This window comes from Pleurodeles waltl, chromosome 2_1 (assembly GCF_031143425.1).
Source record: "Pleurodeles waltl isolate 20211129_DDA chromosome 2_1, aPleWal1.hap1.20221129, whole genome shotgun sequence".
Lineage (NCBI taxonomy): Eukaryota > Metazoa > Chordata > Amphibia > Caudata > Salamandridae > Pleurodeles > Pleurodeles waltl.
In genome coordinates, this window is record NC_090438.1 from 493227032 (window position 1) to 493243540 (window position 16509).

The window sequence follows — 16509 nt, forward strand, 5'->3', positions numbered from 1 at the left end:
AATACTTTGAACACCATAGTTACCACTACTTCCACAATCATCACTTCTACCATCACCCTTATCAAGATCAACACCTCTTATCACCTTGACTACAACTACTACCATCAGCTCTAGTACCATCACTACCACCACCACAACACTCTCGCCTGCTTGTCTGTATAACTGCATTTTGTATCTCACAGTACTTTGTGTAATAGAAATAGGGGGTTATTCTAACTTTGGAGGAGTGTTAATCCGTCCCAAAAGTGACGGTAAAGTGACGGATATACCACCAGCCGTATTACGAGTTCCATAGGATATAATGGACTCGTAATACGGCTGGTGGTAAATCCGTCACTTTTGGGACGGATTAACACATCCTCCAAAGTTAGAATAACCCCCATAGTGTTTTAGTCATCTGTGGGAGAGATGCGTGTTTACTATGAACAGCAAAGAAGTTCAGATTTGCAGGCATTAACAATACATGTTAAACTGTTTGTTTTATGCAGCAGCATACAATGAAACGGGTGATTGGTTAGTTAGTCTTCAGTGCTGGTGAGTAATTGCTATTTGAAATAATGTAGGCGTGTCTGGAAGCATTATGTCTAAGTCTTGTAGTATTTGATCATTTGGTCAAGTCAGTCCGATTAACACATTCATTAACAAAGAAAGACACATATGCAAGCATTGTGTTTTGTCAACATGCATCTATCGGACAAGATTTCTATAACTTTAAATTTTATTACAGGGTAAAAATAATCCCTGTTCCTCTTTGTACACCTTCCTACGTATTGCAGAATTAACCTTTGGCAAGTAGGATAGCAAAGGTGCGCCTGGAAGTCCAAGCACTGTACCTATTTGGCAACCGCAGGTGCATACCCTGGTATGATATGGTGAAGTTTGGGGAAGACCATCCTAAAGCTAACAGGTCTAATACCCACAATTTACAGCAGTACAGGCTCCATGAAGAAAATAACCTCAAATCTTCAATTTTGCTCTTCAGACTTCTTTAAATGGTTTCTATTTGAAAGGTAGCCCTAACAAATCTATTAGATATGTTGAAGCATGTAAACAAGTAGATAAATAAAGACAATGGGAAAGTGTATCTCTGGCTTGTGGCTGCTGGTCATAAAGGTAATCACTATTGGAAAGTTAACAGCTATTAAAAATCCACCATTATTTCTCTTTTATTTTTTATTTTTAGAAGTTTATGTGAGCTAGAACAAGACCGAAGAGAGCATCAGAAGGGTTCACTTTTTTACATTTCAGGTCATTAAGTAGCGACTTCAAAGGAGAAGAGTAGTGGTAATTCTGGATTTTGGGCTTCAGTGAAGCTCTATTTAGAAAAGGCAGTGTGGTCTCACAGATCGCCAAACGTGATGCCTGCACAGTCGGATTTCCCTCCAACCACTCTGTGGCTCACTCCTGAAATGCATCACGTAACTTGTTTTAATCTTACGTGTAGCATGTCAACGCTAGAAAAGATCAACAAAAGTGAAATGGCCATATCTAAAATTATTCTGCATATTACTTTGATAAAACATACTTGTCCCGAAGAGAGAAGACGAATCGCCCTTTACAATTCCCGCAAGTTGTGCTTGAATCATAAATAAAATACATTTAGGTCAGAAAACACTGGAAACTAGCAATTCAATTTGTGGATTTCGATGTTTACACTTGTCTTGCAAACAACTGCAAGTTTAGTCACAGAGGCTTCTGTGCGACTCTGATGTGTATCGATTCCGCTTTAAGTGAGCGGTGGATTCCCGCTGACAGGTAGCTTCTTTTCTGCCACAAAACATATCTTTTCTCTGCCAAAAAGGTGAAAACAGACACCGCCTTTTCGCGAATCCCCGGAATAGCAAGTGAAGGAACATTTTCCGAATGAATGAAGAAGAGGGGATTTAGGACCCAGAGTCTTGGATTTAGCATCGCTCTCTCTTTCTGCATTTGTCTCCCTTTCTACCGTTCTCGCGGTCTTCTTTCCACGCCTGACAGTAGACTGAGACATTTGCAACTTTTTGTTATTTTTCTAGAAGGATTTCAGAGCAAAAATTAAACGAAAGGAAACGGAACTAGACATCAAGGCGAAAGAAGGGGAAACAAAGAAGGTATTCAGGAAAGAAGAGGGACCCAAATAATAAGCCAGTGCCCTAGGTTGTGGGGTGAAACAGTGGAGCATTTGGTCTTTTGAGCACTCCCCACCTGCCGGCTCCAGGGAGGTGCGGCCGGACTGGGCGGAAAGAGGAAGCGCATGGGTTGTTCGTAATCACACGCGTGGACGTTCGACAGCTTCAACAACACATGCTACACAAGCAGGGCATGAAATGCAGCTTTAATGAAGTTGCGTAAAAGGAGCCAATCAAACCGACTGGTGGGTTGTTTTCGTCCGTCTCCGGCTGGGTGCCACTGAGATGTTTCCCCGACTGCAGGCTTCTCACATGTGTTTGCAGCACTGACACAGTCCTGGTGTCTCATCACACAATATATGACGAAACATTGACAGAACGCACACAGGGAAAGGGTCGGTTGCTCGAATCTAACATTTGTTGTCATTAAACCAGGAAGCATCCTATAAAGACAAGCGTTTGTAGATGTGGAAAGTGAATTTGAGGAAGGCTTCTCGGATCTTGTGGTTATAATGTCTGGGAAAGTTCTGCTGTTCTACCTGACGGTGTGCCCGGCCCTCCAGATAAGGTAAGCAAACTTCGCTAAGGTTACTTTGCCAACTGTCAGACTGAACCGCTTTTGACGTGCTGCTGTCTGCGTGCCAGTGCGTGCTGCATGAAGTCACCAGTTAGGGGGCATTTTAACCGCTGCACAATATTAGCATGCGCAGCCTGTTGCATACTAAGAGGTATGTGCAAGCAGAGGCATAGAAATATAGAGGGCATAATCTTGTACGTTATGCGTTGTTTATTGGTTAAACGCATCTGGGCAGCGCACGTATAACAATAATTAATGTCTGAGGGGTACAGAAAACAGCCAGCCCACGACCGCCCTATAATCACAATGGAATATAAACTTTGAGAGCAACTGGGAGCATCATCGGAAAAACATTAACAGCTCGCTGCTGCAACGCAGGTTATCCTTTTAAAATAATATGAAGCAAGGATTTTTGAAAGGGATGTGACATGCTTGTAGAAACACGTCTTTTAAATTATATGTCGTTTTGAGCTTCCCCCTGGGTAATTTATATAGATGAATATTGATCTTCTTGAAGAAAATCTAATCTCAGCTGATCGCTTTTTATTTTGAAAAATGTCAATCGGTCGATATTTTGTGTTTAGGTTTTCTTGGTTTTAACAGATGGTGGCTCCATTATGTCAGTCCTCGGGAACGCACCCACGGGGACAATTGCTGAACTTCTTCGACTACAACGATGAACAGCCTATAATAATGTCAGTGTCTGTGGAGAGAGTTTGCTTGCTTTGTCGGATCTGTGCTGAGCATCCCCAGCTGCCCAGAGGCCTCAGCTGACTTGGTCCTGCACTGGCTGCTCTGTCCAGGGATAGCCTCACAGTTAAGATTTTGTCGAGGCACCCAGCAATCCGTGCCTATGGAGACCCCGGTCTCTGACTCATTGTAGAGGTTTCCGCCGCCGGGATTGTGGTGAAACAGCCCAACTGTCTTTTCTGGTCAAAGGCATCCTCTACTGCTGCCGCACCTGTGTGGACGCAGCGTGGTTCTTTACTCTGTCTGCAGAGGCAGCCTACTCCGCTGCCGGGTCTTGCAGAGGCAGCGCGACCCCCCTCCCCTAACACTTCTGTCGGGTCTGTGTAGAGGCAGCGTCCTCCGCTGCCGGGTGTTGGTAAGAGCTAAGTCCTCATTTACTGTTCCAGTGCACACGTAGCCTCTTCCGAGGTAGGAAGGAGGCAGGGGAAAACCCCGCTTCCATCACTGTACGGACGCAGTCCCTCCTCTGCCGGATCGGTGCATGGGCAGGCCCCCGCACCCGTCTGTGTAAAAGCAGCAGCCGCTGCCAGCGCTGTGCAAAACCTGCGTGCCTCAGCTGCCGAGGCTGCAGCTGCGAAACACCCAGGCTGCAAGCGCCCACTGCTTCTCTTCAGCAAGTTTTTTTGTGTTAGCTCGCGTGGCTGGTGACGAACGGCCGTATATGTCGATTCCTTTGAAGCGTAAAATAATAGCATGGCCTTTCATTCCTCTTTCTCTGTCATTCATTGTAAGCATTTTTTTCGCTTTCCTTTTTGTTTGATTTATAGTTGTTGTTACACCCTTTTATCCATACATATAGTTTCCCCTTTTGTCCTTTTTCACTGACACACCTTCATCAATGCACTTCTAGTTAAATGCTTAGTGACAATGAAACTCACGTCTGAAGTCTGCCGTTCAATCAAGATCGCCACTGAAAGGAGTGGTGCCTGCATTCTGGTGACGCTAGCCTCCTCTCTCTCAAGGTCTCCTTGAGCGTTAAAAACTACACCTGTTACAGGCTGCGCCGACTGGGGAGCTGCTGGATGTTCACGTATAAAGCAAGATTTTTCTGTGAGAGGACCCCGCAGGGGAAGTGGCGGTTTCTCACAGTGTCCCTCCACAGGCAAAAGAAGGCTGAGGGTAGACCATGGACGAGCGGCGACGCGTTTAGAGGGCAGTTGTGAGATCTGGGCGCTATTGCGCGATATCTTGATAGATTGCATCAAATATGACCTTAATCGTTTACCACACTCGTGTGCAGCGTTTATACCACTGCAGATACATTCGAACAGGGCAGGCGAAGCCTGTGCTTTCTCGTGCGAGACTGTTTTAACCCCTTAGATGCTGGGAATCCCCCCCCCCCTCCTGTGCTGAGCCCTTTTTTGTCTATTTGGGGCAGTTCGCACTTAGGCTTTCATAACTTTTTGTCCACATGAGCTATCCACGCCAATTTTGCGTCCTTTTTTCCAGCATCCTAGGGATTCTAAGGGTACCCAGAGCTTGTGGGTTCCCCTGGAGAAGACCAAAAAAATAGCCAAAATACACCTAAAATATTGTTTTTTTCCAGAAAAATGTGAAAGAAGGACTGCAGAAGAAAGCATGTGTTTCTTTCCCTGAAAATGGCATCAACAAAGGGTTTGTGGTGGTACAATCTCGACCTTTCCAGCTTTCAGGAACAGGCAGACTTGAATCAGAAAACCAAAATTTTCAACACAATTTTGGCATTTTACTGGGACATTTCTCATTTCTACTATTTTTTGTGCTTTTAGCCTCCTTTCAGTTAGTGACAGAAATGGGTGTGAAACCAATGATGGATCCAGGACAGCTAAACATTTCTGAAAACTAGACAAAATTCTGAATTTAACAAGGTGTCATTTGTGTATATCCTGCAAAGTTTTCCTACAGGAAATAACAGCTGAAATAAACAGATATTGAAATTGAGGTGAAAAAAACCAGCCATTTTTCACCACATTTTACTCTGTACCTTTTCTGCGATGTCATATTTTCAACAGTAATATACCTTTATGTCTGCTGGAATCTTCTGGTTGCAGGTTTATATCTTCATCAAGAACGCTAGGTACACAGAGCCAATAAAGAGCTGCACCTTGCAATGGGTTTTCATTGTATACCGGGTGTACAGCAATTTATTTGGTGAAATATTAAGAGTAAAAAATAGGTTCAATGGACACCCTTGTATTTCCAAAATTGGCACAAGACAAGGTGTTGAGAAACAGTGGTTATCTGCATATCTCTGTATTCTGGGGTGCCCATACTAGCATGTGAATTACACGGCAATTCTCAAATGGACGTCTTTTTTACTTACTGCCTTACATTTGGAAGGAAGAAATGTAGAGAAAGTTAAGGGGTAATATCACTTGTTCTGCTATTCTGTGCCCCCCCGGTCTTCCAATAAAAATTATACCTCACTTGCGTGGGTAGGCCTAATGCCCGCAACAGTAAACACAACATGGACACATCACATTTTTACATTGAAATCTGACATAGTTTTTGGAAATGTGCTAGCTGTGGATTTTGGCCTCTAGCTCAGCCAGCACTTGCGGAAACCTACCAAACCTGTGCATGTTTGAAAACTAGACACCCAGCGGAATCCAGAATGGGGTGACTTGTGGGGCTTTCACCAGGTTCTGTTACCCAGAATTATTTCCAAACCTCAAAATTTAGCAAAAAAACACCTTTCCCTCAGATTTCGGTCCTGCAAAGATCTGGAATCTGAGAGGAGCTGCAAACTTCCTTCCACCTAGCATTCCCGATAAAAATAGAACCTCACTTGTATGGGTAAGCCTAGTGCCCGTGACAGGAAATGCCCCAAAACACAACGTAGACACATCACATTTTTCCAAAGAAAACAGAAGTGTTTTTTGCAAAGTGCCTAGTTGTGGATTTTGGCTTCTAGCTCAGCCGGGACCTATGCAAACCTAGCAAACCTATATATTTTCGGAATCTAGACACCTACAGGAATTCAGAATGGGATTACTTGTGGGGCTCTCACCAGGTTCTGTTACCCAGAATCTTTTGCAAAACTCAAAATTTGGCAAAAAAACCACTTTTCCCTCAGATTTCGGTGCTGCAAAATTCTGGAATCTGAGAGGAGCCACAAACTGCCTTCCACCCAGCATTTCCAGAGGTCTCCCGATAAAAATGGTACATCACTTGTGAGGATAGGCCTAGTGCCTGAGACAGGAAATGCCCCAAAACTTAACATGGACACATCACATTTTCCCAAAGAAAACGAACATATTTTTGCAAAGTGCCTAGCTGTGGTCCTTGGCCTCTGGCTCAGCCAGCACCTAGGGACACCTAGCAAACCTATACATTTTTGAAAACTAGACATCTAGGGGAATTTAGAATGAGTGACTTTGTGGGGCTCTCACTAGATTCTATTACCCAGAATCCTTTGCAAACCTACATTTTTGGCAAATAAAACCCTTTCCTCACATTTCGGTGATAGAAAGTTCTGGAATCTGAGAGGAGCCACACATTTCCTTCCACCCAGCATTCCCCCAAGTCTCCCAATAAAAATGGTACCTCATTTGAGTGGGTAGGCCTAGTGCCCATGAAAGGAATAGATCACACAGCGGTCAATGTTGGTTCTTACATGAGGGTGACTGTTGATCCTGGGGTGATTGATTCCTGATGCAGGCACTAGGTACAGGCACTCAAGTGGGGTAGTGTTTTTATCAGGATAGGTGGGGAAACACTGGGTCATAGGAATTTTGTGGATCCCAGCATATTCCGTAGTTTGTGTGACAGAAATGCAAGAAAAAAATAGCTTTTATTCAACATTTCACCTTTGCAGGGTATTCAGGGAAAAAAAAAAAACCTTGAGGAATCCACACAAGTCACACCTCTGTGGACTCCCCAGGATGTCTAGGTTCCAGAAATAATTAAATATAGGTACACTGTTCCAATCAGAGTAAACACACCAGGAGACCTATGATCTCAGGAGCTGGAACCCTCAAGCATCACTTTGGATGACTAGCATCATCATCGGGAATTGCTCTTCACCAGGCCGGCTCTGCAATGCCTAGTGGGCACCCCAATGTGGGGGGCTCTCAGCCGAACTCTTGTGATGGTGACTGGTAAGTTCAACTATCCAAATTGTAATGCTTAAAAGTCACCACCAATAAACAAAAAGAACAGAGAGGTTCAAATTGGTTATTCATCCACTAGACACCATCATTTAATCAATCTGATATAACACGGATGAAGACCAAGGTTAAAATCAGGAAACTTGAAAGAAAAATTGAGGATTATGCTCAAAGCCTTTCAAAAGTAATGAATATAGTAGAGAGTCCTAAATATTAGAAGAACCTCTATACTCTGGTCGACATGTTTTGCGTCTATTGGTCCAGCCGGATCCATTGACGCTTCATCAGGACCTACACAACTAAATAATCAGACCTCTTCAAAGTGAGTATCACAGATTAGGATACATAGATACCGGTCACTTACTTAAAGTCAACTGGTTAACACAGGTACCCTGGAAGACAAGAAACAAGAAAACCTAGAACACATCTCGAAATTTCAAAATGTCTATAAACTGAGTATGAATTATCATAACCAAAATTCGGTGGAAAAACGAAATATGGGACTCCACATGACAAATCATGCTTACCGACCCCTAGTCGAGATCAGGTTCCTTGGGTGGTACGTTTCAAGGACTCAAGGTGACACTAAATATAGTAAATGACAACAAGATACAAGGCCATTATTGAGACACCAAATGAAAAAAGAAGAAAGAAAGATATGAAATAATGCTAACATCTAATTATCTAAAAAATAGCTAAAAATTCAATGGTAGCTGTGGAAGTAAGGAAACATTAAGTAGTAAAAAGTGGTGCTTCATATTGCCACAATTACTACTATTATTACTTGTCAAATTGTGCTACCCAAGTGAGCAAATACGTAGGGTAACACATGAGAATACATGGCTTATGTTGAGGTAGACAATGGGGAAAGTGTGCTCACTAAGGTCATGTATGTACACAAAAGGCGAGATTACCTCACTAAAAAAGACCAATATGAGCCCGTGTGATGTGAGGGGGAAATTGGAATAAAATTAATTGCCCCATTCTCAAATTAGTGACGCCCGTCATTCTATCTATCTATCTACACATAGGGCCTGATTCTAACTTTGGAGGACGGTGTTAAACCGTCCCAAAAGTGGCGGATATACCACCTACCGTATTACGAGTCCATTATATCCTATGGAACTCGTAATACGGTAGGTGGTATATCCGCCACTTTTGGGACGGTTTAACACCGTCCTCCAAAGTTAGAATCAGGCCCATAGTCATCACCGGTCCAGCTTGTTGGACCTAGCCTCAGAAACGGACGACCCGGAAAACAACCGGATCGGACGTCTTCCGAGTTAAAAATAGGCGCTGCGGGGCCCGCGTCCGAGCGCGTCTCTTCATAGAAGTAGAAAAAGAACTAACAGGAGTCCAAGATGTCTTAGAAATAGAAGATGGGCTACAAGTGTAGGATCGCACTTGTAGTTCCCATCATACAGAATAAAAACGGTTCGTAGTCTTATTCAATCTATGTTGCCGTCCCGTGCCGGGCTGAGGCAGAGGCAGAAGGAGAGGAAGAGGCAGGCACGGACAATGGCTCAGAGACGAACCTCAGATGGTTACCAGAAGTCAGTTGAAAAATCCCCCGATGAAGACTTAGTTGTCAACCTTTCATCTAGACTACTTTCTGATGAAGAAACCGCGGTGCTCAATAGAGGTTTAGGTTTTGTCCCAACCCCTCAAGATGATTTTTTCCGTTTGCACATTGAATTAGCCCAATTTTTCCGGAAAATTCGCTTGCATTTTTTCTTTAAAGACAAAACAGATGAACCCCAGGCGTCTGACTCAGGTCTTAAAAAACCTTCGACCTTTGTTCCTTCTCCGACAGTCATGCAAAGCGAAGTCTTGACCTTTGAAAAAGCAGTGTTAGCTGACTTAAACAATCTTCATCCTAAACACGCTTACATCAACATTCCGACCAGAGAGAACACAGCTCTAGCATCAGACCCTGAGATAACCATCAAGCCAGCTGATAAGGGAGGAGCTATTGTGATAATGAATTCTACAGATTACAGATGTGAATGCTTACGCCTTTTGAGTGATTCCACTTATTATGCCAAAATCAACCGAGATCCCACAGGGAGATTACAGACCCAGATTAGAATTCTTATTGAAGAAGCTAAGAATAATGTGTGGATCTCACCAAAGGAAGCAGAATTCTTGGATACACCTCATCCTCGTATTCCCTATTTCTATTGTTTGCCAAAAATTCACAAAGGGAAGAGACCCCCCCCTGGGTGTCCTATTGTATCAGGCTTGGGCTCTATTTTGGAACCACTATTGATTTTTTGCGACCACTTTCTACAACCTCTAGTGAGAAATTCCTCCACCTATCTTAAAGACACTAAAGACGTGCTGAACCTAATTGAAACCATCAATGATTCCGATACCACACAGGCGATCATCACATTAGACGTAGAGGCACTATACACTAATATTCCTCAAGAAGCAACTTTACAAGTAATAGAGATTGCCTTGCAAGAAGTATCATCAACCCTGTCTTCCCCTGTGTCTTTCATCCTACAGTGTGCCAGGTTGGCTTTGACAGAAAATGTCTTCCTCTTTGAGGATCAATTCTACCACCAAATTCAAGGTACTTCAATGGGGAGCACTTTTGCTCCCAGTCTAGCCTGCCTTTATATGTACGATTTTGAGAAAAGACACATCTTATTGCCAACTAATCCCCACATCAATCATCTCAAGTCATGGCGTCGCTATATAGATGATATTTTGATTATTTGGCAAGGGTCGCTGATTCAGGTTGAGGCATTCATTACCTGGATTATTACCCTTGATCCCTTTTTGAAATTTACAGCCACTGTGTCTGATTGCCAATTACCTTTTCTGGATTTAATGATTACAATTAACAATGGTAGATTGCAGACCAGCGTGTATCATAAACCTATGGATCGCAACTCTCTTTTACTTTATGAAAGCCATCACCCAAAATCTTTGCGGGACAATTTACCCTTTGGTCAATTTCTACGTCTGAGACGTAATTGTAGTCTACCTAGAGAATTTGACCGTCAAGCCAACTGCCTTCAAAATAAACTTGCTGATCGCAATTATCCATCAAGAATTGTTAATCAAGCACGAAAGAGAGCCAGGAACAATAACAGAGAGGCCCTATTGGCTCCTAAAGAAAAAAGTCCTCAGTCTAGGCTTACGTGTGTCTCAACTTACACTCCTTTATCGAATTCTATTAAGAAATTGATTAATAAAAGGTGGTCTATCCTCACGAGTGGTGGTTGCAACTTACCAAGACCCCTCTTTGCTTTCAAACGGACTGCCAATATAAAAGATCTAGTGGTTCACACGCGTCCACGAATTCAATGTGATCCCTCCAACCAAAAGACGCACTGGGGCCTACCACCAGTCGTGGGTCACCACCCCTGTGGGAACTGTAATGTATGTGGTTTGACCAGACACCTGACAAAACTGGATTTTGACTCCATAGGTTCTTGGTATCTCAAAAAACATACCAACTGTAATACCAAGAACTGTATCTACACGATATCGTGTCCTTGTGATTTACGTTACATTGGGATGACGTCTAGACCCGTTAAGACACGTATTAATGAGCACAGGAGTAATATTAGATGTAAAAGGATCACTACTAAATTAAGTGTTCACTTTTTGGAGGTCCAACATTCCCCTGATGACCTTTGGTGGGTGGTGATTGAAGCACCTACTATTCGCCCTGACGACTCAGGGGCTCTTTTCAGGATTGAACAAAAATGGGTATTTAAACTAGGGACGCATCTACGGGGACTCAATGATGATATCCCCTGGACTTCCCTATCACCCTGAACATGACCCCCAGTTTATTCATTACCAGCCAATCGGATATAGCCTTGATTATATTTTTGCCCCCTAGCCTATAGCCTATACTCAGGCTTTTGTCATCAAGATATTTCTCCAACATGATTTGTTAACATTACGTTTATTCCTCCAACTCGTCATTTCCTTGGCACCAACACCATTTCCTAAATGATATTTTCATACTTTCATTTCAATTTTGCACTGATTTTTAAGTCACCTTTCAGTAAGGATATTTATATCTATCCTCTCTCTGTTTCTCCCAAATTGGGGACGGCAACATAGATTGAATAAGACTACGAACCGTTTTTATTCTGTATGATGGGAACTACAAGTGCGATCCTACACTTGTAGCCCATCTTCTATTTCTAAGACATCTTGGACTCCTGTTAGTCCTTTTTCTACTTCTATGAAGAGACGCGCTCGGACGCGGTCCCCGCAGCACCTATTTTTAACTCGGAAGACGTCCGATCCGGTTGTTTTCCGGGTCGTCCGTTTCTGAGGCTAGGTCCAACAAGCTGGACCGGTGATGACTATGTGAGTACTTAATCCTTGTATAGATAGAATGATGGGCGCCACTAATTTGAGAATGGGGCAATTTATTTTATTCCAATTTCCCCCTCACATCACACAGGCTCATATTGGTCTCTTTTAGTGAGGCAATCTCGGCTTTTGTGTACATACATGACCTTAGTGAGCACACTTTCCCCATTGTCTACCTCAACATAAGCCATGTATTCTCATATGGTAACTATGAGCACGGTATTTGTGTTAACTTCTAGCACTATTATAGCCTTAGAACCCGCCGTAGCGGGCTCTACCGGCTATTAAAGGCCCGCTCCCCGCGTTAAACGCCCGAGCCGAAGGCGAGGGCATTTAACAAGGGAGAGGGACTTTAAAAGCCGGTAGAGCCCGCTACGGCGGGTTCTAAGGCTATTAGAACATTCTGCCACTCAGGGCAGAATGTTCTATTAAAAAAACAAAATGTTCACGGAGCCCGAGGGGATTCAAATCCCCTCGGGCTCCGTGAGGCTTTGTTCACAGCTGTTGCTGTGAACAAAGCGAACATTGGAATGTTGGCGCGGCGGGCTTTTACCGGCCAGTAAAAGCCGGCAGCACTCCATTGTTTTCAATGGAGCTTCCAGCATTCCAATGTTCTAATACCCTACGTATTTGCTCACTTGGGTAGCACAATTTGACAAGTAATAATAGTAGTAATTGTGGCAATATGAAGCACCACTTTTTACTACTTAATGTTTCCTTACTTCCACAGCTACCATGGAATTTTTAGCCATTTTTGACATAATTAGATGTTAGCATTATTTCATATCTTTCTTTCTTCTTTTTTCATTTGGTGTCTCAATAATGGCCTTGTATCTCATTGTCATTTACTATATTTAGTGTCACCTTGAGTCCTTGAAACGTACCACCCAAGGAACCTGATCTCGACTAGGGGTCGGTAAGCATGATTTGTCATGTGGAGTCCCATATTTAGTTTTTCGACCAAATTTTGGTTATGATAATTCATACTCAGTTTTTAGATATTTTGAAATTTCGAGATGTGTTCTACGTTTTCTTGTTTCTTGTCTTCCAGGGTACCTGTGTTAACCAGTTGACTTTAAGTAAGTGACCGGTATCTATGTATCCTAATCTGTGATACTCACTTTGAAGAGGTCTGATTATTTAGTTGTGTAGGTCCTGATGAAGCGTCAATGGATCCGGCTGGACCAATAGACGCAAAACATGTCGACCAGAGTATAGAGGTTCTTCTAATATTTAGGACTCTCTACTATATTCATTACTTTTGAAAGGCTTTGAGCACAATCCTCAATTTTTCTTTCAAGTTTCCTGATTTTAACCTTGGTCTTCATCCGTGTTATATCAGATTAATTAAATGATAGTGGATGAATAACCAATTTGAACCTCTCTGTTATTTTTGTTTATTGGTGGTGACTTTTAAGCATTACAATTTGGATAGTTGAACTTACCAGTCACCATCACAAGAGTTCGGCTGAGAGCCCCCCACATCGGGGTGCCCACTAGGCATTGCAGAGCCGGCCTGGTGAGGAGCAATTCCTGATGATGATGCTAGTCATCCAAAGTGATGCTTGAGGGTTCCAGCTCCAGAGATCATAGGTCTCCTTGTGTGATTACTCTGATTGGAATAGTGTACCTATATTTAATTATCATTGATGGCAGATTGTACACTGGACCATTAACACTCCCGGTCCCTCCCCTCCTTGTTAGGTTCCAGAAATGTCTGGGTTTGGTAGGTTTTCCTGCCTTACAAAACCAGGTTGTTTTGTGATAGATAATTTTGATGTCTCCACAATACGATTTGGGCGGTGGAATTTGGGGCTGAAATAAATTGGGACGCTTCCAAGAGAGCACTTTTTCTGTGCTGGCCTCTGCATGCACCTGTTCTCTGAGTTGGGCTAACCCGCTATTGTCCTGCTGCACAGACTGTGCTTGCAAAGGGACAACAGGACTGTCCTCTTCACCTCCCTCATAATCAATGGAAGAGGAGTTATCGAACGGGACTCCTCCGACAGAAGAATTAGTCCCAGAGTCTGCACCATTGTCCTATCCTTCAGATGCTGTCTCAGTATCTGCTGCCTCAGTCTCTGATCCTACGTCAGAGCTGTCCTCTATAATCTGAGTGAGGGCTTGAGCAGCAGTCATCCAATGAGATGCCATCTCTGTTGCTGGCTAAACTGTTGCTCTATAACACTAGCCTATGTAGACAGTTACAAAATTGCTGGTGGGTGGGTGTGTGTGATACATGTAACAGTAGAAGTCACCTTACCTTCGCTTCTTCCCTCAATCTGCACGTTCTTTCAAGACGCTGTTCTGATATTGGACATTTTGTCATTTATGTCTCTAGAAATGAATGTAAACAACCAGAAAGTAGGCTTTATGATCAAGGCAATATTTATAAGATTTACTGATAGGCCACATGTTATGAAGTTAAATGAAATTTAAAATCGATGTCAGATGTGTTGACAGTTAAAATAATTTTCATTAGAGATAATAGAAGTAAACAAATTAATTTAGGATACAAATAGGATAAAGAAATACATGTTAAAGTGTGAAGTTTAGACGTATAATGAGATTGTGATTGTATTAGTATATGTAACTTTCCACATCGTTATGTTTTTTGATCAGGTGGTTTTATGAACTATATTATAGTTGCGGCAAAAATGATTAAAAAATAATATGAATGATGTTAATATTGTTTTGATGAAAATAGAGATTAACAAATTCATATATTTATACTAAAAAGTAAAAAAAAGAACAGTGTTATTGAGATGAACTGATCATGTGATATATAAAGGAAACACAATATGGCGACCTTCAGGTTGACAAAGACAGAAACGCCGAAACACGATCCTGCCCATCAATAAATTTGACTTTTATGATTTCTTTGATTGTGGAGTGCCGTACCTTTTTGATGTCAAAAAGCAAGTGAAGATATATATATATATATATATATATATATATATATATATATATATATATATATAGAGAGAGAGAGAGAGAGAGAGAAAGAGAGCGAGATATCTCCTTTATATTTGGGTGTGGTTTTCCTGGAGGCCGATCACAGCCCCCAGGGAAACCACACACTCATTGACAGAAGTGATGGCTATATATATATATATATATATATATATATATATAGCGAGAGAGAGAGACATCTATATATATATCTATATATATATATAGATATATATATAGATATATATATATATATATATACACATACCTATATATAGATATATCTATCTATATAGATAGCCTTATATCTACATAGATATGGCTATATATAAATCTATATATACAAATAGATCTATATATTTATAGTGGCCCCCAGGGAAACCATACAACTATTTAAAAAAATGATTGCCCCCACAGGAGGTCGCCCTTCTCACGGGCGACCCCCCTGACAATTCTTTTTCCCCAAAAACTTTAAACACCTGGGGGGCACGAGCGCACTTCCCCAGGGGTAAACCTACCTTTTTAAAAACAAATATGCCCCCGGGGCAGGTGCGGCGGCTGAGGGAGACACGGAAGATCTCTGTGTCTCCCTGAGTAGTTTTAAATAAAAAAAAATCCTCAGGTGTGATTGACCCCAGGATTTTTTAACCCCCCTCCCTGGTGTCGGCCACTGGACACGACCCGCACCAGGGAGGTAGTGTGGGCGTCGGCCAGTGGCCGAAGGCCGCGCTGTAGGGGTCAATGTTTGTTTGCTGTTCCTTGCACTAGATCAAAGCCCTTTAATGAGGAGGAGAGCACAGAGAGTACCAAGATTTTCCCTACTCGCTGTCTCTCTTGAGGTTAATGGCTGCACCATGGAGTGCATGTTGTCAACAGAACTCAGCACGTTTGTGCCGAAGGAGTTTGCAAAGTGGAGCTACAAATTCACAGTGCACCTTATTCGGGCCTCACCTATGATCTATTTCACTCCTTCAACAAGTGCTTAATTTGTAAAAGTACTCAAGCATTTGCTTAGACACCCGTGGCTGGTTCTATCGAAAGTTCGGGTGCGAAACACCAAGGCTGCATAGTCTTGATTATACCTCAAGCCTCTTTAATCCACCCGCAGTAACCCCCTGAATCCTTGTCTTACTTATGCAAGTTCTTTTTCTCCCTTTGTTATTGTTTTTCCATTTTTCACTTCCTCCTTGTTTACCCTTTTTGTGTTTTTCTTTCTCTTGCTCTGGATCAGTCTGTTGATGAAAAATAAGTGCCAATTCCCAAACATGAGTGCTGGTGCCCCTCACCTGCAACCATCAGCTGAAAATAAGGACTGCTACCACGTCAATCCCACTGCAATCAAATCATTTGGTGCCTGCTAGGACCACTTGATTGGCTTTACGCAGGGAAATAATCAATTACCCTAAATGAACTAAGATGGCAAGGTCTCCAGAAGCCCTAAGGGACAGTAAGAGGTAAATAACAGCTACATTGAGCTGTACAGTGCACCCCACAACAAAAACAAACTAGTACTGTTGCAGTAGTCAACACTCCATTTATCAGTGGCTGACTCATGGTAGCCTGGGTCTGTGATTTGTGTGTGAGTGCACTGAGAACTGTGGGGCTCTGAAGCGGTGAACTCGCTTTGCAGGTAACTGCAATTTGATGGTATGAGCTTGCCATTGGAGTCCTAATGGATTGCTGTCAC

General features: G+C 42.5%; 1 protein-coding gene across 2 annotated transcripts in view; it reads left to right on the top strand.

Moving 5' to 3' along the window:
- The first annotated feature begins 1954 nt into the window (after window positions 1–1954).
- LOC138265768 (gamma-aminobutyric acid receptor subunit gamma-4) overlaps window positions 1955–16509 on the top strand; it is a 1864369-nt gene continuing 1849814 nt past the window's right edge. The window contains exon 1 of one of the 2 annotated variants that reach the window (XM_069213790.1): window positions 1955–2676. In XM_069213790.1, the coding sequence (XP_069069891.1) occupies window positions 2621–2676 (56 nt within the window). In that variant the 5' untranslated portion in view covers window positions 1955–2620. The remainder of the gene's footprint in view (window positions 2677–16509) is intronic. The other variant, XM_069213798.1, reaches the window with a different exon arrangement.